The sequence below is a fragment of the Globicephala melas genome, chromosome 8, assembly GCF_963455315.2.
Source record: "Globicephala melas chromosome 8, mGloMel1.2, whole genome shotgun sequence".
NCBI classification, from domain to species: domain Eukaryota; kingdom Metazoa; phylum Chordata; class Mammalia; order Artiodactyla; family Delphinidae; genus Globicephala; species Globicephala melas.
In genome coordinates, this window is record NC_083321.1 from 5,589,693 (window position 1) to 5,613,437 (window position 23,745).

The 23,745-nt window shown below is 43.8% G+C and overlaps 1 protein-coding gene across 1 annotated transcript in view; it reads right to left on the reverse strand.

The window, feature by feature from the left end:
- Positions 1 to 21,391, reverse strand: part of KDM2A (lysine demethylase 2A) — a 102,944-nt gene extending 81,553 nt beyond the window's left edge. Inside the window, exons 1-2 of the mRNA XM_030833400.3 lie at positions 20,970 to 21,391; positions 19,630 to 19,753 (exon numbers count right to left, since the gene is read on the reverse strand). Coding sequence (XP_030689260.1) covers positions 19,630 to 19,671 — 42 coding nt within the window. The 5' untranslated portion in view covers positions 19,672 to 19,753; positions 20,970 to 21,391. The remainder of the gene's footprint in view (positions 1 to 19,629; positions 19,754 to 20,969) is intronic.
- Between the last annotated feature and the right edge of the window lie 2,354 nt (positions 21,392 to 23,745).

Below are 23,745 nucleotides of genomic sequence, written 5' to 3' on the forward strand. Positions count from 1 at the left end.
GGTACCAAGGTTTGGTTATCATTTCTTTCTAAAATATTATCGTAAATTCTTATCTGATTTCCTTACCGCTGCAATTCTTCCCTCACTAGTCTATCCACCACAACACCTTTCCAGGGCGATCTTTCTAAAACAGATACCATCAAGTATCCCCATGTTTCTAGTTCCGATAATGTCTCCTCACTACCTATTGCATAAGGTACAAACAACTTAACAGGACTCAGACTCTTCAGATCTCAGATCCTCTCCCATTTGTATGCGCTAGTAACACTGAACTACTGGCAATGCTGTTTTGAGCTGGTAGTGCTGTTTCATATTTCTTTGCCTCTGGACATGCTTGGAATTTCCCCCCTCACCCTCTGGCCTCTTGGACAACCCTTAATGTTACAATATCGAGCTTAGTAAATAGTTTACCTCCTCTTTGAAGACTTTCTTTCCTCAGTCATACCCTCCTTCCTCTTGCCTCTTGTACTTTATACTTCCTAAATTTCATTTATCATAGTACAGCGTAATTATTTGTTTATATGGCTCTTATCAGACTATGAAGACGGGGTAGAGATATTCATTTCTGTATACCCAGCACACGCAATAAACATCAACAGTACACCCAACAATGTTTGCTGAATAAATAAATAAATGAGCAAAAAACCAAAAACAACAAAACTTCTGAACCTATGACAATTCTTATAGTTTTGGTAACCACACTAGGAAATAGTTAATAGGTAGAAAAGACTTGGAGAAAGGCCATTACAGTAATTAAAGAAAAAAAGAAAAAAGAAGAAGCAACTTCCATGTAAGGAAAGATGAAAGAAAACAGGCTTCTTCAATTTAGAAAGTATGAGATGGGTAATAACTAAAGGTACAAGCTACTATGTATAAAATAAATAAGCAACAAGGATATATTGTAAAGCACAGGGAAATATAGCTACTGTTCTGTAATAACTTTATATGGAGTATAATCTATAAAAATAATGAATCACACACACACACAAAAGGTACAACAGGTAAATGAAGCAAACATGAAACTGTTTACTAAATCCTGAAACTGTTCAAGTAGGTATCTTAAAAGGAGTTCTTGGGCTTCCCTGGTGGCACAGTGGTTAAGAATCCGCCTGCCAACGCACTGGACATGGGTTTGAGCCCTGGTCCGGGAAGATCCCACAGGCCGCAGAGCAACTAAGCCCGTGCACCACAACTGCTGAGCCCGTGTGCCACAACTACTGAAGCCCGCGCGCCTAGATTCCGTGCTCCGCAAGAAGAGACGCCACCACAATGAGAAGCCCATGCACTGCAATGAAGAGTAGCCCCCGCTCACCGCAACTAAAGAAAGCCCGCGCGCAGCAACGAAAACCCAACACAGCCAAAAATAAATAAATAAAAATAAATAAATCTATTTAAAAAAATGGAGTTCTTTTTAGGAACTCTATTTCCAAAAGGTTCCCTTTTATTTAACAGAGAGTAAATTTAAACTCAAGGTATTAAGCCAAAACAACAGTGGTGAAAGTGGGCCACATATAAAAGCACTTAGCATAGTGCCAAACACAAAATATGCATCTGAGATATGCCATTATTATGGTTTCCAATAGTAAAGTGTGCAACTCCCTCTATAGGAAGTAAGTGAACATCAACAATAATCAGTACCTTTCAGTCCACAACAACAACCCGCTGCAGGTAGCACAGAGGTAAAATCTGTTGCTAAGAGAGCTCCTTGGTATAGGAGGTAAATATAGTTGTCCCTCAGCATCCACATGGGATTTGTTCCAGGAACTCCCCTTAACCCCCACCCCCCACCACAGGATACCAAAATCCACAAATGCTCAAGCCCCTTACATAAAATGGTATGGCATTTGCATATAACCTATGCACATCCTCCCATATGCTTTAAACCATCTCTAGATTACTTATAATACCTAATACAATACTATATAAATGATTGTAAATACAATGTAAGTGCTACGTAAGTAGTTGCCACCGCAGCAAATTCAAGTTTTGCTCTTTGAAACTTTCTGGAATTTTTCCCCTGAATAGTTTCAATCCATGGTTGGTAGAATCCATAGATGCAGGATACAGGAACACAGAGGGTCAACTATATGTGTATCTGCTACTGTAAAAAAGCAACTTCTCCTTTTTAATACTTCTTATTCTGCCATACCACTCATTCAAGTCTGCCTAATAGAGGCCTGTACTGTATCCTTCCCTTCCTTTAACCACTCATCATGGAGAATTTTCCAGTGATAGAGAGAAAAACATGTATGTATGCTACATGCATATATACAGATATAAATATAAGCACATACACACACTCATACTTTGTGCAAGCAGCAGTCTTCAAATAGTTCTGAATCTACTACCTCTGATTCAAAGATACCTTGATATTTAGCTACAACTAGTTTAGAAAAATGTCCTCAAATTCAACTGGTACGAAACACATATAAAGAAAAGTTTTAAAAATAACTTTAAGCTATGAAGTTTAAATTAAGGTCGTTAACTCTATTTTTTTTTTTTTAATGCACAGAAAAACTAACTGCTAAAATAATTTCAGTGGTTCTCTTTACCATCTATCAGAATCACCTGGTGGACTTATTGAAACAAGTCCAGGTCCCGCTCCCAGAGTTTCTGATTCAGTAAGTTTGGGGTAGGACCTGGGAATCTGCATTTCTAACAAGTTCCCAGATGACGTGGTCTGGGTCACACTTTGAAAACACCTGGTTTAAACTATTAGAACTGAGAAGGACCTTGTAGGTAAATAAAATAAAGCTGAGATAACTAATACAGGCTTCCTGATTACCAAGCTAAGGTTTTTTTAATTGTTAGGGTTATTATGTTATATATGATGGTCTATGTACTTTCAAGAAAGTACACAACACATTTCTGTTCATTTCAATAGACATACAAGCATACCTCGGAGATACATGAAAGTTATGTTTATACTACACTATAATCTATTAAGTGTGCAAAAGTATTGTCTAAAAACATATATATATACCTTAATTAAAAAATACTTTATTGCTAAAAAATGCTAACCATCATCTGACAATGCAGGGTTGCCACAAACCTTCAATTTGTAAAACCTACAATATTTGCTAAGCGCAATAAAGCTAAGCACAATAAAATGCACTTGAGCACTTGAAAACAACATGGTTCTTGCCTTAAAGAAGTCTACTCTAGTGCTTACCAGAGATGAGGTGTGGGGGGAGTGGAAACTGGAGGATGGTGGTCAAAAGGTACAAACTTACAGTTAGAAGATAAATAAGTGCTAGGGATGTTACCAAAAAAAAAGTACTAGGGATGTAATGTGCAACATGATGTCTACAGCTAACAATGCTGTATGATATGTAGAAAAGTTGCTGGAAGAGAAATTCCTAAGAGTTCTCATCACAAGGAGAAAAAATTTTTTTTCCTTTCTTCTCTTTTTTTTTTTGCCACACCACACAGCATGTGGGATCTTAGTTCCCTAACCAGGGACTGAACCCGTGCCCCCTGCATTGGAAGCACAGAGGCTGAACCACTGGACCGCCAGGGAAGTCCCCTTCTCTTCTTTTTATTGTATCTGTATGAGAAGATGGATATTAGCTGAACCTATTGCGGTAATCATTTCACAATATATGTAAATCACACCATCATGCTGTACGCCTTAAACTTATACAGTGATGTATGTCAATTATTTCTCAATAAAACTGGAAAAGAGTCTACTCTAGCTGGGTGAAAATAGACTCGTGGTCAAAGAATTACAACACAAAGTGACTAGTCCCAGAGCAAAAACGCATTAAGAAGTGTCTTGGGAATGTAACTGAGGAGAACTCAAGAGAAGAGCAACATCTGGGGGGTCTTAGAGGACAACTAAGAGCTTACTAAGAGCTTACCCAAGAAGACAGAATGGGGTGGGAGGGAAAGCATTTTAGATATGCACATTCACAGAAAAAAAATCCATCAAGAACCTACTGTGGACCAGGACCTGTACCAAGCACGGGGATAAAATGGTGAGAAAAGGCACTGTAGCAGCCTTTAATGATGCTTATATTCTAAAAGGGAAACAGACAATCAAATAATAACCCAAGCAAAGTGGCAATTTTGAGAAGTGCTACGCATAAGAGGTATTCTATACTATGAGAATAACTGGAAGATCTGACCTAGTCAAAGAAATTCTCCCCAGAGAAAAGGGTCTGAGCTAAGGTATGATGGTACCTTAGCATTCTACACACCGTTCAAACCTTTGTACATAAGAAGAGTGTAGACACTACTACTGTTAAGTGGACATTCTTGTCTCCTTTAAGGTTCAGAGGAGAGACTTTTTTTTTTTTTTTTTTTGTAGTACGCAGGCCTCTCACTGTTGTGGCCTCTCCCGTTGCGGAGCACAGGCTCCGGACGTGCAGGCTCAGCGGCCATGGCTCACGGGCCCAGCCGCTCCACGGCATGTGGTATCCTGCTGGACTGGGGCACGAACCCGTGTCCCCTGCATCGGCAGGCGGACTCTCAACCACTGCGCCACCAGGGAAGCCCCAGAGGAGAGATCTTGGTAGGCTAGTACTCAACTCTGCAAGATAAAAGGATTGTCAGTTAACTTCTTCACAATGCCTAGCACTGTGAATACTCATGCCCATTATCCAGGGAACCCATTTCCCAAGGAACAGGGGAACCAAACTAATTATGAAAGTAGCCTGGTGAGCACGGTATAAGAAATAAGGTAACTGGATGGTCTCAAGAACATGAGCAGTCTGTTCCACCTTTCTCTACTGACCATAACAAGTGGGGCAACCAGACGTGGCAAATTCTTGTTCCTTGGCTCCCTTCTCTTTTGTCTGACCACCACCCTCCTGATAATTATAGCAGTACTGTCAGCACTTAACAAGAGAATGCAGTAAATTAATTTGATTACATTCTACCATGTGCTCATGACGAAGTTAACCAACTCGTAATGTTACAGTCTCAGTGATGTAAATAGTTCTGTGCTATCTGTGTGCCATGCTCTGTCCTCAAGGAGCATATAATCTAGACATAATCAAGCTTTCTATCTTGTATCCAGTTAGATATCACAAGAGATAGCGAGAAAAAACTATGAGTGTTCAGAAAAGAGGTTTCCTTCAACATATAGGATTAAGAAAACAATACTGCAAATGGGTTTTAGAGGATAAACCCTAGGGTAGGGACAGGATATCACAAGTGTGCAGGAAAGCCTGAATACCAGGCTAAGGAGTTCGCGTCTATAGTGGCAAACCTTTAAAGTTAACCAAGCACTAATAAGCTATTTCCAAAATGTAAGTTTTATTTTTACTATTCCACACATGAAAAATGAAAGTTCATCAAGGTTAAATAACTTGCTCAAGTTTACACAGTTTATAAGCTGAAATTCAAAGCCAAGTTTCATGAACCAAGGCCCAGTGTCTGTCCCATGCCACCAGTGACTTTACAGAATGGAAATGTCACAGAGGATAGGAATAACATTATCAGAACCTTAGAAGCACAATATAAGAAATAATGGAGGGACTTCCCTGGTGGCGCAGTGGTTAAGAATCTGCCTGCCAATGCAGGGGACACGGGTTCGAGCCCTGGTCTGGGAAGATCCCACATGCTGTGGGGTAACTAAGTCCATGCGCCACAACTACTGAGCCTGAGCTCTAGAGCCTGCGAGCTGCAAATACTGAGCCTGCGTGCCACAACTACTGAAGCCCGTGTGCCTAGAGCTCATGCTCCGCAACAAGAGAAGCCACCGCAGTGAGGAGCCCACGCACCGCAATGAGAAGCCCGCACACCACAACGAAGAGTAGCCCCCGCTCGCCACAACTAGAGAAAACCCACACGCAGCAATGAAGACCCAACACAGCCAAAATAAATTAATAAATAAACTTTAAAAAAAAAAAAAGAATTGACACTAAAAAAAAATAATAATAAATAAAAATTAAAAAATCTAAGAAAAGGCTACTACAATAGTCCAGGCTAAGAGTAAGAACTAGAAGTGGCAGTAGGAACTACAAAGAGATGAATATCAGAAATCCAGCAGGGCTTAGCAACTAATTAAATATGGAGAGTAACAGAAGAAGGAGTAATAGTTGATAACGCCATTAACAAAAAAATGCAGTGGTCTCTTCTATCTTAAAACAAAACACAGCAAACAAATAAACATTGAAGAGAACATTCTCTGGATCTTACACTTGTAGCTAACGACTTGCTCCACTTCTCTGTTCACAGCCAAACTTCTCTAAACTTCTCTTCATTCACTGTCTCTGTTTAATCTCACATTTATTTTGAAGAATGTCTTTTGCCCCCAAATGCCACCAAAACTCCTGTTTAAAGTCACCAATAACCTCTATGTTGCCAAATCCAATGGAAATCTCAAGTCTTCAGTATACTCAGCCTGTAAGCAGCATCCACCTCAGCTGACCACTCTCTCCTCTTTGAAACACTATTAGTGTAAAGTGGTGTTTAAGAATATAAACTGGAGGGCCTCCTTCCCTGGTGGCGCAGTGGTTGAGAGTCCGCCTGCCGATGCAGGGGATACGGGTTCGTGCCCTGGTCCAGGAAGATCCCACATGCCATGGAGCGGCTAGGCCCGTGAGCCATGGACGTTGAGCCTGTGCGTCCGGAGCCTGTTGCTCCGCAACGGGAGAGGCCACAACAGTGAGAGGCCCGCGTACCGCGGGAAAAAAAAAAAAGAATATAAACTGGGGACTTCCCTGGTGGCGCAGCGGTTAAGAATCCGCCTGCCAATGCAGGGGACATGGGTTCAAGCCCTGGTCCGGGAAGATCCCACATGCCATAGGGCAACTAAGCCCGTGAGCCACAACTATGAGCCTGCGCTGTAGAGTCCGTGAGTCACAACTACGGAGCCCACGTGCCACAACTACTGAAGCCCGCGTGCCTAGAGCCCGTACTCCACAAGAGAAGCCACCACAATGAGAAGTCCGCACACTGCAACAAAGAATATCCCCCGCTCGCTGCAACTAGAGAAAGCCCACACACAGCAATGAAGATCCAACGCAGCCAAAAAAACCCCCAAACTAAATAAACAAATTTATAAAAAAAAAAAGAATGCAAACTGGAGCCATACAAACCTGGGTTCGAAAACCAACTTCTCCAGTTACTACCCAGTGGTCTTGAGCAAGTTATACAGTCCCTTCTTGTATCATTTTCCTGATCTATAAAATAGAGATAATAAAAGCACCTACTTCATAGAGTTACAAGCATTAAATGAGTAAAAATACACTGATGGTTAGAACAGTGCCTGATAAACACTGTTTATCCTTTTTTTTTTTTTGAAATCTTTTGGCCCCACCACATGGCATGTGGGATCTTAGTTCCCCAACCAGGAATTGAACCCATGCCCCTGCTTGGAAGCGTGAAGTCTTAACCACTGGACCGCCAGGGAAGTCCCCAAGGCACAACTACTCTTTTTTTTTTTTTTAAAGAATTTATTTATTTATTTATTTTGGCCACACCGGGCCTTAGTTGTGGCATGCAGGATCTTCGTTGCGGCATGCGAACTCTTAGTTGCGGCCTGCATGCGGGATCTAGTGCCCCGAACAGGGATTAAACCCGGGCCCTCTGCATTGGGAGTGAGGAGTCTTACCCACTGGACCACCAGGGAAGTCCCAGCACCACTTCTCCTGATTTTCCTCATATCCCTCTGGTTCCTCCTTCTCACCCCCTTTGTAAGTCACTCCCTGTCTACCCAACTTCAACTACCACACGTATGCCAGTAAGATCCAACTATATGCCAATAAGCCCTTCCTGAAGCCCAGAACCACAGCCAGTTACCTACTCAACAGTTCTACCAGGATGTCTCACAGGCACTTCACACTCAGCCTGTCCAAACTTAACTCAAAACTGAACGTAAGCTCTTCCCCTCAATCTCCAAACCTGCTCTTCCTTCAGTGCGCCCTGTATCTCAATAAAAGGACTGCACCACAAACCACTCACATGAGAAAAACGTGGGAGTTATGCTTATATGTAACCCTTAACCTCACCCTCCACACAACCAATGAACCAAAGTCCTTTGATTCCATTTCCTAAATATTCCTGAAGACCTCTATAATTCTACTGCCAGCACTCTCAACCATACTACCATCTTATCTTACCTGAACTGCAGTAGCCTCCTAGTTGTTCTCACCAAATCCATTCTTACCTCTCCCTGATCCCTTCTCTACACTGCAGCTACTGATATTACTCCAAGCATGTTATACTCCTCTGCTGAACTTTGCATTCCCACTGCCTTCAGAATAAAGCTCTACCCTTTGAGCCCTGGACCAGGAAGATCCCACATGCCATGGAGCAACTAAGCCTGTGCGCCACAACTACTGAGCCTGTGCTCTAGAGCCCGTGAGCCACAACCACTGAGCCCACGTGCTGCAACTACTGAAGCCCGTGCACCTAGAGCCCGTGCTCCGCAACAAGAGAAGCCATCGCAGTGAGAAGCCCGCGCATCGCAACAAAGAGTAGCCCCCGTTAGCTGCAACTAGAGAAAGCCCGCGTCCTGCAACAAGGATCCAACGCAATCAAAAATAAATAAATAAATAAATTTAAAAAGAAAAGAATAAAGCCCTACTTGACCTGACCCCTGATTACCTTGTCAGGATTTTAACTGTCTCCACCACTTACTTCCTCTCTCCAGTTACACCGTCCTTTTTGGTTTGGTTTGGTTGGTAGGCTCCTCAAACATGTCAGATTCCTTCCAACCTCGGAGGTTCTGCATATGATAATCACTTCTCCTTTTTGCCTGGTTACCTCTTACTCACCCTTCAGGTCTCAGCTTTAAAGGTTTTCTCAGGAAAAGTGTTCCCTGATGCCTCTTCCCACTCCTGAAGTTTAGATTAGGTCACTCTATTATACACTTTCATTGCCTCCTACATTATCTTTGTAGCCCTTTGCATAACTATAATTAACATTATAAGTATTTATTGTCTGATTTCCCTAACAGACCGTAATCTTGATGACAGAGGGACCATGCCTATCTTGCTCATCACTGTATCTGTATCCCAAGTGCCCTGCATGGTGTCTGACATGTGGTTAAGTGCTTGTAATATTTTCTCATTCCTACCATAGGGCTTTGCATTAGGTGGTCCCTCAACCTAGAGCTCTGCTGACCCAGATCTGGTCCCCCAAGGCCTTGACCTTCACAAGACTGGCTCCTCATCGCTCAGGTCTCAGTTACAAACACCATCTTCTCAGGGAGCCTTTACCAATGACCCAACTCAAGGAGTGATCCCCACCCTACAAGTATTTTATCCCCCTCTTAATTTCTTCAAAGTATTCAGCACTACCTGAAACCACAGTTATTTGGAAGTTCTAAAAAAGCAAGGCCCATGTTAAGTGCCTGACGCAGTGTAAGCACTCAGCAAACATTTAAGTGAATGAATCTCTTGAGTGAGAAAAGATGACTTGGGGAACACCCTAAATTCAACAGCAGAACATTTACAAACTGCGTTCCAACAAAGTTGAAAAAGAAGCAGTATATCTTAGACTGTCTACTATAAATCCTGGCTCTTTCCCTACTTAGCTGAATAACCTGGGACAAGTTATTTAACTGTGCTATGCCTCAGTTTCCAAACTAGAAAATGGAAATCACAGAACCTACCTCAAAGGGCTGCTGAAAATTAAATTAGTTAATATATGTAAAAGGTCAGTACCAAGCACATAATATACACTCAATTAATGTGTGCTATTATTCATCAGACTGGACTCTTTTCTCCCTTTGTTTCAAATATACAAGGTGGCTTTTCCTTTATCTTTTTTTGAAAGAAATTTGTTTTATTTATATTTATTTTTGGCTGCATTGGGTCTTCATTGCTGCACGGGCTTTTCTCTAGTTGCGGAGAGCAGGGGCTACTCTTCATTGCGGTATGCGGGCTTCTCATTGCCGTGGTTTCTCTTGTTGCGGAGCATGGGCTCTAGGCACACGGGTTCAGTAGTTGTGGCTTGCAGGCTCTAGAGCACAGGCTCAGTAGTTGTGGTGCACAGGCTTAGTTGTTCTGCAGCACGTGGGATCTTCCTGGACCAGGGTTCAAACCTGTGTCCCCTGCATTGGCAGGCAGATTCTTAACCACTGCGCCTTGAGGGAAGCCCTTCCTTTATCTTACCCACCCAGAAAGGGTCCCTTTTTTTTGTTTGTTTGCACACTGCCCATCTCCAAGAGCATCTTTCACATAGAATAAGAAACGTGAATGGGTCCCTCAGGAATTGTGCAACATGGTAGCACCATCCCCATGTCCTAGCAACCCCTGCAATTGTGATGATCAAAAGAATAAGATGATCAAAAGACAATAAACACAGAGGTACATTGGAAATGATTAAAGTCCTACAATACAATCACCGTATTTATGAATATACATTCTCTTGAAGTTACTGTCAGAAACAAGAAAGGGTTGGCTAGATTACTGCCCTGACACAAAAGACTTCGTAACTTCTGTGATCCAGGGATATAAAGAGATAAATTAAGGTTGGGGCTACCTTAAATTCACACTGAGGGCCACAACCAGCTCATGAGGTTGTTTCTCAGGAATGGCCATGGGTTTATTCAGCCACATGGTAATCAAAAGTATTTCAATATTTGTTCACATCAACACCCACAGCTTTTAGCTCATTTTTTGCTATCCTTCAAAGAGAATACCAAAAGATGATTTATTGTTATAACTTAACTATTCATCTCAAGACAGTGAGTACTTACTTTGGTTGCCCAAATCAAGTGATCTTAGAATAAATTTAAAGGAATAATAAAGAAATCTGCAACTAGGTTGAGGATTTGCCATGACCATGAAGTTACTTTTGCAAAAATTCAACAACAAAAAAACCACTTCATGCTTATTTGGGCAAAGCCCTGAGAAAAACAATCTGAGATGCTTTCAAGATGTTTTGTGTTGGACTTAAAACTCTAAGATTAACAGCAGATAATCAGGATGGAAACCTAGAACCCATCTACTGGATAGCTCTCTTTAAATCAGTTTTCAATCTCACCCAATTAACACTGGATAATTCTTTGTTATGGGCAATTTGTTTTGGTTTTTGTTTTGGGGGTATAGTTGCTTTACAATGTGGTGTTAGTTCCTGCTGTACAACGAAGTGAATCAGCTATATGTATACATATATCCCCTCCCTCTTGGACCTCCCTCCCACCACCACCCCATCCCACCCATCTAGGTCACCACAGAGCACCGAGCTGAGCTCCCCGCACTATACGGCAGGTTCTGTTGTAGGGAATGTTTAATGGGATGTTTTAACAGCATCCCTAGCCTCTACTCACTAACATACCAGTAGTACTCTCCTAGTCTGACAATCAAAAATGTCTCCAGATATTGCCAAATGTCTCCGGGGCGGGGGGCAAAAATCACACCCAGCTGAGAACCTCTGCTTTAAACAAATCTGTTCCAAATGTCTAAAACATCTGCCCACACTCACTCCTCCCTCTTTCAAAAATTCCTCCCTCTGATCTTCCTGATAATCGAGACTTAATCCCAGAGTCCACCTTAATTCATTTGTCTTTGCTTCCAAAATCCGCAGAAATCACTTAGTATAACTCCCTCAATAAGAGGTCAGTTCTCTTGCTCAAAACTATAGCTGGTAATAGAATTGGTACTAGGACTCTGGGCTCATGATCCCCAGTCAAGCACTCTTTTCCATCCTAACATGCTGGTATCTATCATTCACCAAGTTTTGTCAGTCCTTCACTGCCAAAGTGTCTTGCTTCTATCTCTTCCTTTCCATTTCTACTATCTATACCCCAGAGCAGTAGTTCTCAAACTTCTGCACACAACAGAATCACCTGGCTTGTTAAAACACAGATCACTGGGTCTCAAACCCCAGAGTTTCTGATCCACCAAAAGTATGAGGCAGGGCCCAAAAATATGCATTTCTAACTAGTTCCCAGACATCCAGATAATGTTTACCTTGCTGGTAAGTGGACCACACTTCAAGAACCACTGCCCTAGAGTTCAGGTAACCTACCACCTCAAGAGGTAATCTATTTCAGTATTCTTCTAGACACCTCCCTGACTTAAAACTACAAAAATATTACTCGTAAAAAAACATTTTGATCAAATTAGTGTTCAATTAAAAACAAACCACAGCTTCTAACGGCTCTCTATTTTCCATACCTGGCTTTCGTAATTGTTTAAATGTGTTCCCTACATTATCAACACTACCTCCCAAACAAATCTTCTACTTTAGTCCTACTAATCTCTAGTAAAGCTTACGCTCTCTTTAGCTCCTACAAGACCACCCTCTTCCCTCCTCCTCTCTACCTACCTGAAGGAGGCTTCACCACTGTATTTGCCAAAACCACTCATTTGGTCACTATCTGCTGCCTTTTATCTTTATGCTTTAAGTTTTTACCAAGTACTCACAGATAGAGAAAACCCCCAAGAACCTAAAATTTAAAACAGAAAACAATGATATGAGTGACATGCATAAATAAAAGGCTTGACATATACACAAACTGCATGAATATTGCTATTTTAATAGATCAAGTGCAGTAAGTTCAAAGTTCACAAAAAAGAAAGAACGTGCCAATTTTTAAAAAACATAATCAAATGTTAGCTGTCAAATATTTGAAGCTATCTCATTTAGGCTATTAAGCAGATATTTGTTAGGAAAGAAACTGTAACAGTAGCCTCAAAAAAAGATGAAGCACTCAGTTTACAACTTCCTACAACAGGAGTACCTATCATTTGTTTTCTGTATGAAATACACGGCAAGAGAGATGATAAGGTGTGAAAGAAGAAACACAGGGTTCAAAGTCTCGTTCCACCCCTTACCAACTTTGTGACCCTGGTCAAGTCAAGGCAGCTCCCTACGCCTCCATTACCATGATAAAAAAAATTAAGGTTGGGGCTTCCCTGGTGGTGCAGTGGTTGAGAATCTGCCTGCCAGTGCTGGGGACACAGGTTTGAGCCCTGGTCTGGGAAGATCCCACATGCCGTGGAGCAACTAGGCCCGTGAGCCACAACTACTGAGCCTGCGCGTCTGGAGCCTGTGCTCCGCAACAAGAGAGGCCGCGACAGTGAGAGACCCGCGCACCACGATAAAGAGTGACCCCCGCTGGCCGCAACTAGAGAAAGCCCGCACACAGAAATGAAAACCCAACACAGCCAAAAATAAATAAATAAATTTATTTAAAAAAAAAAAATTAAGGTTGGAAACTATACCATCTACCTTACAGGGCTGTTTTGAAGATTAAATAAGGTAACGCATTTGAAAGAACCTAGCCTAGTACTTGACACATGATAAATGTTTATTGAATTTTAACCTCTGTTGATGTGAAAGCACAATGCAAAAACACTGTATTATCCCAAAAATGAGATAAAGAGAGCACATTAATAAAACCTGACTAAGGATGTTCATTCCCCAAGAAGAAAAATAAAAAGGAACAGAAAATAAGAATGTTATGTCCCTCTGCATGGTATACAGCAAATGTATCCATTCCCTGACTTAATGGTCAAAACCAAGACTTTTTTTTTAACATCTTTATTGGAGTATAATTGCTTTATAATGGTGTGTTAGTTTCTGCTTTATAACAAAGTGAACCAGCTATACATATATCCCCATATCTACTCCCTATCCCACCCCTCTAGGTGGTAACAAAGCACAGAGCTGATCTCCCTGTGCTATGCGGCTGCTTCCCACTAGCTATCTATTTTACATTTGGTAGTGTATATATGTCCATGCCACTCTCTCACTTCGTCCCAGCTTACCCTTCCCCCTCCCCATGTCCTCAAGTCCATTCTCTACGTCTGCGTCTTTATTCCTGTCCTGCCCCTAGGTTCTTCAGAACCTTTTTTTTTTTTTTTAAGATTCCATACGTATGTGTTAGCATATGGTATTTGTTTTTCTCTTTGACTTACTTCACTCTGTATGACAGACTCTAGGTCCATCCACCTCACTACAAATAACTCAATTTCGGTTCTTTTTACGGCTGAGTAATATTCCATTGTATATATGTGCCACATCTTCTTTATCCATTCATCTGTCGATGAACACTTAGGTTCCTTCCATGTCCTGGCTACTGTAAATAGAGCTGCAATGAACATTGTGGTACATGACTCTTTTTGAATTATGGTTTTCTCAGGGTATATGCCCAGTAGTGGGACTGCTGGGTCGTATGGTAGTTCTATTTTTAGTTTTTAAGGAACCTCCATACAGTTCTCCATAGTGGCTGTATCAGTTTACAAAAACCAAGACTTGAGAGTAACACAAACACTGTCGCTTGCAACTTCACAACTTTAAGGTTGTCTTAAAGTCAGCAAAAACCGTAACATGGAGGGTTTAGGACAGGATTTGAGATAGGAAACTTAAAATTCAGACTGAGCTTTTACAGTTAACTAAATATTTTCTTATCTGTTCTAATGGCTTAAATACTATAAATGTGTTCATGTGGCACGTGTGCTAAGCATAAGTTTTCATTTGTTAGAGCTTAGGCCTTCTGGTTCTTATGTATACTACAGAACCCAATACCCCAATATTTTGCTCATCCCTGTATACCAAACTCTCCTCCATTCTAGTGATCTATTCCTAGCAGTCAAGAAAACTCATAGCAAAGAAAAGTAAACACTTATGAGGGCTTTCAACAATATCAACAAATACTTATTGAGCACTTTCTACATTGCAGACTGAGAGTACTTTCTTCTCTCTTTTTGAGGCTAATTATTGAGCACTTTCTATGTGTCAGGCACTATTCAAAGCATCCAGTAGACACCATAAACAAAAACAAAGTCCCAACTCTCAAGGAGCCTGTACTCTAATGGAGAGATATGCACAAACAAACTTAAGTATGGTAGTGATTAGTGCTCAGCAAAATAAATAAGAGAAAGTAATGGGGCTTAAATACAGCCCTGTATTCTGGGTCCCCAAAATACGGGTAAACTGTGGAAGACTGATGCATAAGTATAAAGAATTAGCTCCCTCATCATCTGCATTTTGAATGCCAAAAATGGGCAACAAGTTTTTCCTACATCACCAGGAAGGAGACTGCAATACTCCGAACAATGTACTCCTCCACCAATAGAGACTGACAGTTAAGTCTAATGGAATGACGATAAATAAGCAAATTCAACAATTTAGACCATCTATAATTTTTTTAATTATTAATAAACTATGGAAAAAATTGCTTAAAATTAGGTTTTTATTTTGCCTGGTCTATTCCTGGGCAGAAAGACCTTAGAGCGGGGACATTCAAAGTGCGACTGTTTGTAAAAGGGATAATCTGTTCATTGCTCCTGAATCTGGGGAGACAATTTTAAGGATGACCCAAAGAAAGGTGAGAATATCATAAGGACTCAGTGCCCTCAGTTTCTTGCAACAGATAAATGATTTAGCTATTTGAGAGAGAATCATATGTAAGGCACATTAACAGGATTGAGCATCCAGTAGTATAATAACATCCTTTAGAAAATCTCTTCATCTTAGCATCAAGATTGACAAGCAAGCTGAATTCTCAAGTAAATCAGCATCTCTCCCTTCAGATAACAGCACTAGGCTTAGGTGAAGTCAAGGGAAAAAAATATTCATGTCATATAACTTCTTTTACCCTGAAGTATATTGTCTTCACCTTCTTTTACATTGATTTAGGCGTTCATTTGTTTCTACAATTGCCTTTGGCAGGGGTCAGTGAATTTTTTTCCATACTAAATGTAACTATACCTTAAGCATTTACTTCAGATGCACATTATTTTGTCCTTGATTTTATTTTTATTGTGTAATAATAAGGATTACTCAGAATTGGTGTGATTTCAAAAACTTAAAAGATCATTGACTACAATTGCTGAGGATTTAACTAATATTTTAGATTAAGAAACTATAAGATATTATGTTGAACATTCCCTATAAACAAACATTTAAATATACATGGCTGTGACAAACATTCAAAAATACTTCAACACTTTGGCTCCTGAAACCAAATGAAGAAAAAAAGTTCTAAAATTAGTACCTGTCCATGTTTCTCAGTAACGTCCTACATCTTAATTTACTAGAAATACAGAAATAAATCATCATTACCTCAGGATAACCAAATATCCACCCATCACCAACCTGAAGCTTCTATCCCTCTCACTTGAATACCTCCTCAACTATGTCAACTTCCCATGGAGATCTATCTGGCTTTCTTCTAGAAATCCATACACAAAACTACTAATCTTTTCATTAAAAACAAAACAGTGGCTTGTTTAAAAAAAATCAAAACAGCATTTACCCTCCCTTGTATTCCCTACACTGCAAAATAAGTAAATGTTCTAGTTCCAGAAAGAAGAGCTTATGCCCCAAATCTACACGTACATACCATACTCAAAGGTGTAATTCTCTTCTACATGTAATAGATAAATACTAGTTTGACAAAAGACAAGCCAATTTTTAAAAACTAGCTATGCCTGATTTTTTAAAAAATGGCTTGTCACAAAGATGATACAAACATATCAAAATTTATCTCACCAAATCCAGTCTGTGAACTTGAAATAGCTATGTCAGTTAAAAGCATTAAAAAGGATCTATTCAATCATGAATAATACATATTCTTATAAGTAAGGATACAACTTTTTTTTTTTAAAGATAGGTAAAAGATCCTCAATATTAAAGTCACTCTTGTTCTGAAACGAGTTTGGCCTCAGACTGTTAATACTGGTATACTACATTTTCTCTCCCAAGAGGCTATTTTGAAAGTATGTCACAGAGGGATAACCATTTAGGTTTTGTCCTCTAAAACAATATGGATGTGATAGCCAATAACACTATAATCAATGCACTAGGTAATTCAATTCGACAAACATATAGTATGAGACCACACAAAGTTTAATCACCAAGCCAAATTAGCACACCTGTCATTTTGTCTCTCTTTCAAACTTTATGTTCCATGGCCAGTAACTGCAAAACAAAACTAAATTCTATACTTTGACTTAAAGAGATACGGTATTATAGCTACCGTAAAAATTAGCCTTTATGCCTTCATGTCAGTCTTAAAATTCCTCAAATATCTAACTTTATCAATAGAGAATTCTGTAATATAAGCACTTGCCACAGAGACATTAAAAGTTTGGTAGGCAGGGCTTCCCTGGTGGCGCAGTGGTTAGGAATCTGCCTGCCAATGCGGGGGACACGGGTTTGAGCCCTGGTCCAGGAAGATCCCACATGCTGCAGAGCAACTAAGGCCGTACACCACAACTACTGAGCCTGCGCCCTACAGCCCGCGAGCCACAACTACTGAAGCCCGCGTGCCTAGAGCCCATGCTCCGCAACAAGAGAAGCCACCGCAATGAGAAGCCCGTGTACCACAACGAACAGTGGCCCCTGCTCGCCGCAACTAGAGAAAGCCGGCGCACAGCAACAAAGACGAGACACAGCCAAAAATAAATAAAATAAAATAAATAAATTTAGGGCTTCCCTGGTGGCGCAGTGGTTAAGAATCCTCCTGCCAACGCAGGGCACATGGGTTCGAGCCCTGGTCCGGGAAGATCCCACATGCCGCGGAAGAACTAAGCCCGTGTGCCACAGCTACTGAAGCCTGCACGCCACAACTACTGAAGCCCGAGCGTCTCAAGTCTGTGCTCCGCAATAAAGAGTAGCCCCCTTTCGCCACCACTAGAGAAAGCCCACACGCAGCAATGAAGACCCAACGCAGACAAAAATAAAATAAATAAATTTTAAAAATAAATAAATAAATTTAAAAGTTTGGTAGGCAGACTGCCATTCAAATTAGCCACCAATATGCTCTCATATCAAAAGTTATGTTATGGGGCTTCCCTGGTGGCGCAGTGGTTGAGAGTCCGCCTGCCGATGCAGGGGACACGGGTTTGTGCCCCGGTCCAGGAAGATCCCACATGCCGCGGAGCAGCTGGGCCCGTGAGCCATGGCCGCTGAGCCTGCGTGTCCGGAGCCTGTGCTCCGCAACGGGAGAGGCCACAACAGTGAGAGGCCCGCGTACCGCAAAAAAAAAAAAAAAAAAAAAAAAAAAAAGTTATGTTATGGAAGGGATTTACACTTTGGATATAATTTTGTCATGTAATTTAAAAAAGGAAAACAGACATCAGTCACCCTAAACTCAAGATTATTACCCAAAATTCTAAGTGAGCAAGATTCTCCCAAAATATTTGCTGTACCCTCTTACACAACACTGCTACAAAAACACATAAACCAAAAGAAAAAATATGCTAGATAAGGAAAAGGTTAATGTGTGCAACAGGTAGCAATCATTTTACAATTAAAAAAAAAAAACTTACCAGGACAAAAATCACAGATTCTTTGGATCTCCTTACCACTACCTCCCTATCTTGTTAAAAAATAAAAACTTGCTTTGAAAGACTGGATCCCAAGATCTCTCAGATATTTATGAAACAGCTCAGCAATTCTACCAGCCTGACGTGATAAAAACGAAAATCCATATAGCAGTAACTAACCAAGAAAAGAATTTTGCAGCATCTTCTTTCTTTTCCCCCCAAAAAACTGAATTCAAGAAATGTCAAAACAAAAATAAATCCTAAACGTACAAAATTCCACTGATGATATACTTTATTTCTAAAAGTTAAAGATAAAGAATTATAATCTCAACACACAGATTAGGAGACAAGAAGCAAATCTCTGAAATAAAGCTTTGCTAGAACATACTGCCTACTGGATACACTTGCCAATACACACCACACCTTTTCAACAGTCACACTGGGGCATGGGGGGGGTGGGCGGGGGAGAACAGCCTTTTCTCAAAGAGTCTGGACATTATCAGAAAATGAATTAAAGAATCACTCTTTTTTCCTCCAAATTCAGTCTAAAATGCAGAGCCAAATAAAACCAGCATAAATTCCTTTAGTAATTTTCTAGGTCTTTCAGTTCACCAAAGTTTACATAATGCATATAGTTCTGTGGCTTTCCTCATTCCCCACTCTACAAATAAAGTCAAATTTCTGAAACGAATATATGGTGAGAATATTAATAAAGCTCTCTTTGACTAGGGAAAACAAAAATCAAATTCTTAAACTCCAGTAGGGAAACCCTGAGAGGAAAGCGGGAGCCTAATGGACAAAGTATTCATATGCACATACAAGCTAATTCCTTCCAAATCATTACTAAGTAAAAATTTACTTTTATAAGATATATCACATACATCCCTCCCCAAATACAAAATATAGAACTTTATCAGCATCCAGTATTCTCCCTTCTCTCAATCAATCCCCTTCAACCCTATCAGTGTTAATTTGTGTTTAAAAAAAAAAAAAATCCGCATTTCCACTCCCCAGCTCAAAGCCAAAAATCTTGGTACACAATAATCTAAAAAAATTATACGGAACTATCCTTCCTCAAACAGTTTTGCCCCTCAAATTTACATTCAAATCTAACGTAATCAATTAGATTTATTACAATGTCAGTATTGCAAAATTAGGAATCCTTGTCACACTGTAATCCACAAAATCCTTTGATTTACAACGGTTTCAGCAGAAGTTAAAAGCTACCTATAAATCCATTTCCAAATAGGATGACTACTAAGACTCTAACTACTTGGCCTAAAATTCAAATGAGATACTAATACACCTTCCCTCCTCTGGTGCAGAGAAAAGCCACCTGAAAAGTTTTAATCACAGTATGTTCACAAATGTAAACAAAATAGTTTTTCTGCTTCAAAATTGGAAAAAAAGAAAAGAAAAGAAAAGAAAAGAAAGACAAGAAAATACTAACCAATCTCTGGCTGTAACGAATCCTTTCTTCTTCGGGTTCCATCTCTCACTCTTCTGTTGAAATTACAGAAAGAAACCACTCCAGGGCTGCCTTCCTCTTCCTCCTTAGGAACCAGATTGCAACACTAAAGAATAATGATATGAGCAGAGATGAGAACTCATCCTCGAACTCAACCTTTCTTTCCTCGGAATGAAGTGTTTAGGACATGTGTAAGTTAAAGGCTTCCTGAGAAATCTGGTTCCTCTTCATCAGTTTGGGACCTCTCAGCTCTGGGGCAAGTGGTTCCATGTCAAGATCAACGTTAATCACATTACAACTGTCTGAGGCCTATAGGCAAGAAGATGTTGGTTTCAGTTCCTTACTGTCGGGCTATACCACTTGTTTCTCCCCACAGGATTACAATACGCAAGGCTCCCCTTCAATGGCAGCATTAGCAAAAAAAAAAAAAAAGAAAAGAAAAAAGGGGGGGGGACACAGGACTTTTTCTCTCTTAGAGAGCTGGCCAGGTGAAGCAGCCACTGAACTAATCCAGATCCTAACCAAATTAGTTCTCTCTCACCCGTAATTAGAAACTAAAGAAAAGGACAGACTAACTATATAAGAAGAGAACAAGAAATTAGGATTTAAATAGACTCCAAAACAATTTCCCATACACCTCTAGTAAATCCGTATGCAATCGTCGCCTTCCTTCCTAGACTCCCCGGATCTTTTCATTCCCAAACCAACCCTCCACCCCAACACAAGATGTGTACAACTCTGAAACAAATTCAAGGGAGTTGCAAATCAGACACAAAAATGTATCACATCTTTCTGTGTAAAGTAATAAAGATTTTACCTAGAGACGTAAGTAAAATTCATCTTTTCCAAACATTAAAGACCGGTTTGCGCGACGGCCGATCCCTAATACCAAGAAAGGTTTTTCTTTTTCCTAAATATTCTCAAGGATAATGGCTTCCATAGAGAATGCAGATTTTTTTTTCTTTTTTGTAACTACATTAAGGCCACGTTAACAGCATCCTTTCAAAACTGCTACGAGACCACTGGACCTGATGACACAGTTTGCAAGAGCAGTTCGTGGCAGAGCCCTCCTGGAGGAAGCCCTCGCCCCAAGTCGGGAGGGAAACCGTGTTTGCACCCCCTGGGCAAAGACCGCCCGGGCTTGAGAGCAGCCAGGGCCGGAGAGGAAAAATGGAAAATCTCGCCGGGTTCCCCCAGGAAAAGGCGTTTCAATGGTTCGTTCAACCATCGGAAAAAGAAATAGAAACTTTACATTAAGTCTTTAGATAACACAGCGAACCAAAACTTCCAAGGGGGGGGGGCGACAGGAGGGGGAATCTCACCGGGGATTTTGCTCGTGAGTTCTTGTCCAAGTGAGAAGTAAAAGATTCCAAAAACTGAGAGGAAAAATTAAATCCCAAACGTCGTCTTCGGGTTTTTTCCGTGGATCAACCCAGTATCCAGAGGGTCACAGCGACCCGGAAAAGAGAGGAAACAGTTGCTGAATCAAACCTCCTCTTCTGGCTTTGGAGACCGGGAGTCTGAGGCGTCAGGAGAGGGGAGCGCGACCCCTCGGCGCCGAGCACGGGGCGCCCCCGCCTCCCCCGGGCCAGCGGTCAGCAGCCCGAGCCCGAGCCCCGGGCCAGCCCCGGCCGCGGGGCCGCCGTGCCCTAGACAAGTAGCCGCTCGGCCACCGCCGGAGCCCGGGAGCGGCGGCCGATCAGCTGAGACCGGCCGACCCGAGGCTGCCCGCGCCGCCCCGGCCCCCCGGAACGCGGGCCCCGGCCCCGGGGGGCGGAGAGGGCGGGAGCGGCGCGGCGCGCCGGGCTGGGGGCCCCGGCTCCCCTCGCGTCTCCCCCTCAGCCCGGGCTCCGCGCTGCGGGACGAGCCCCCGGCTACTCCCCAGTCGCAGAGGAGGGATTCCGGGGGATGGGCCCCCTGGCGTTGCCCCTCCTCCCGAAGCGCCCCCTGCCCAGGATACACAGAGCGGCGACAGGCCCAGCCGCCGGGAAGGTGCTCTGCGAGCCGCAGCCGCCGCCGCCGCCGCCGCTGCCGGGGAGGGGTGTTGTTTCCCTCACACAGGAGGAGCCGCTGAAGCAGCCGCCGCCATTTTGAACCCGTCAGACTCTCACATACACACAGCTCCTCCGCGGCGCACTGCGCAGGCGCCGCCTCCCCACCCCTCCTTCGGCTAGCCTCTCCACCCCCCACCCCCCTTCAAGCCTCTCCTCGCTGCTTACCGCTCTCCGGGGTGCACGTGAACGCGCACGCGTCACTCCCCTCTAACGCGGACACTTTGCCGGCGCGCGCACGCGCGGATGCGTCGGCCTCGAATCGCCCGCGCCCCCGCGACGCCGACGCGGCTCCCCGCCCCCCCTAGCGTCAGCCTGCCCGCCCTCCCGCCGGCCCACCGCCCCCGCTCCCCGTCGGCCTTCTTCCAGGGCTCGGGCCCGGCCCGCTGCTCGCGCCTGCGCGCAGGCCACAGATCCTCCTCCGCGCGCGCCCTGCCCCCCACACGCCCTCGCTCGAACACACACTTCGCCTCTGTGACCCCGCCCCTCGCCGGCCAGCTGCGCCGGCGGCCCTCCCCCACCTCTTCTGGGAGGGTGGTGACCCCCCCGACCCCCCACAAAGCACAACACCCCCCTCCCCAAGCAGAGGGGAGAAGCGCCCCATTCCCCTTCAACCGCCCTCTGCGCGAGTCAGCCCGTCACAGTCGCACAACCTGAGGGCCGGGCGGCCTGGGCGAGGGCAGCCGTTGCCCGCCTCAAAGCGGGGTCTCCCGGGGTCAGGCTGCTGGGCCCGGCCGGCCAGACTGCCCAGGGCGAGGGGGCGCAGGGAAGGAGCGCCTTCCCGCCGGCTTCCCTCCCCTCACGCGCCCGCCGATGGGCCGAGGCCGGCCTGCCCGCCATCACCGGGCAGGCCCTGGCGCCCTCGCCGCGGGGCCAGTCCGCCCTCGGCTCGGGGGGCTCCTCGGTGCAGCAGCCCGGTCCCGCCTCACCCACTCCTCGCCGCTCCGAAGGGGCAGGAAACGGGAGTAGCATGTCTGTCCTGGGCTCGGCTCCCCCGGGGGAGCTCCAGGCTCTTGACAAGGGAGTCCACAGGTACCAGGCGCGGGAGTGGTCGCCGCGACGGCCCGGGGGCGGTGGCGGCCGGCGCGCCCACCGCGGGCCCGAGGCGCCCGGGGAGGTGGCCCTGCAAGCCCCCGCTCCTCGGCCACGCTCAGGTTTCCGCAGCGCCCGTGCCCCCGGCGGCCCGGGTGGGACGTGACCCCGCCCCCGGCGAGTCGGGGCGCCCCCCACGGAGGGGTGCGCGAGCTGTCCCGAGCCCGCGGGCCGACCCCGCCGCCCCGGGCCGCGGCGGGCGCTGGAGGCCCGGCCGGGAAGATGTCTTCTCTCGGTGCGCGCAGCTTCGCGCGAGGGTCAGCGACGGGGCAGCGGCCGCCGAGCCGCGCCAGCCCTGCCCACGAACGGGCTCCCGCGGCTCGACAGCTGCCCGACGGGCTAGCAGGCTGGGGACGTCGACGGAGCCCGGCCAGAGGTATCTGAGCAACGCCATGCGAGCAGCCCAACCGCGATCAGGGCATTTCCCCAGCCAATCTCGTGCTTTGGGGCCCGTTTAAATTATAAATCCCGTAAAGGACCGTGGCTTGGGCGTTAACGCACCCGGGTCAGCTCTGTTGGCTTCACTACACTCTTGCTGAGAGGTGTCACATAGATCTTTTTTCTCCCTGCCTTGGTTTCCTACCTTTTAAACTCTTGATTCCTGGGATCCGGGGATGGAGGAGAGAGGAAGGGCATGGAGTGAATCATATAACTTCCATGAACAACATGGAACTCTTTTAGGAAGACGTTAGAGAAAGACAATAATTGAAATAATGATATCTTCTATTTCTGTCAAGGTTTGGACCCTAGGGCCAAGGCAGTATGTAAACCCAAAGCATCATTATTTATTAGCACATGAGGTTTTTCTACATGCAAACTTGGGGAGCTTTACAGACATTCTCTGCTTTGTCTCACAACATCCTTAGGGGACAAGCTAAAGTGTAGGTACCATTACACTCATTTCAAAGATAGACACTTGAAGTACAGAAAGGTTAAACAGCTTGCATGACTACTC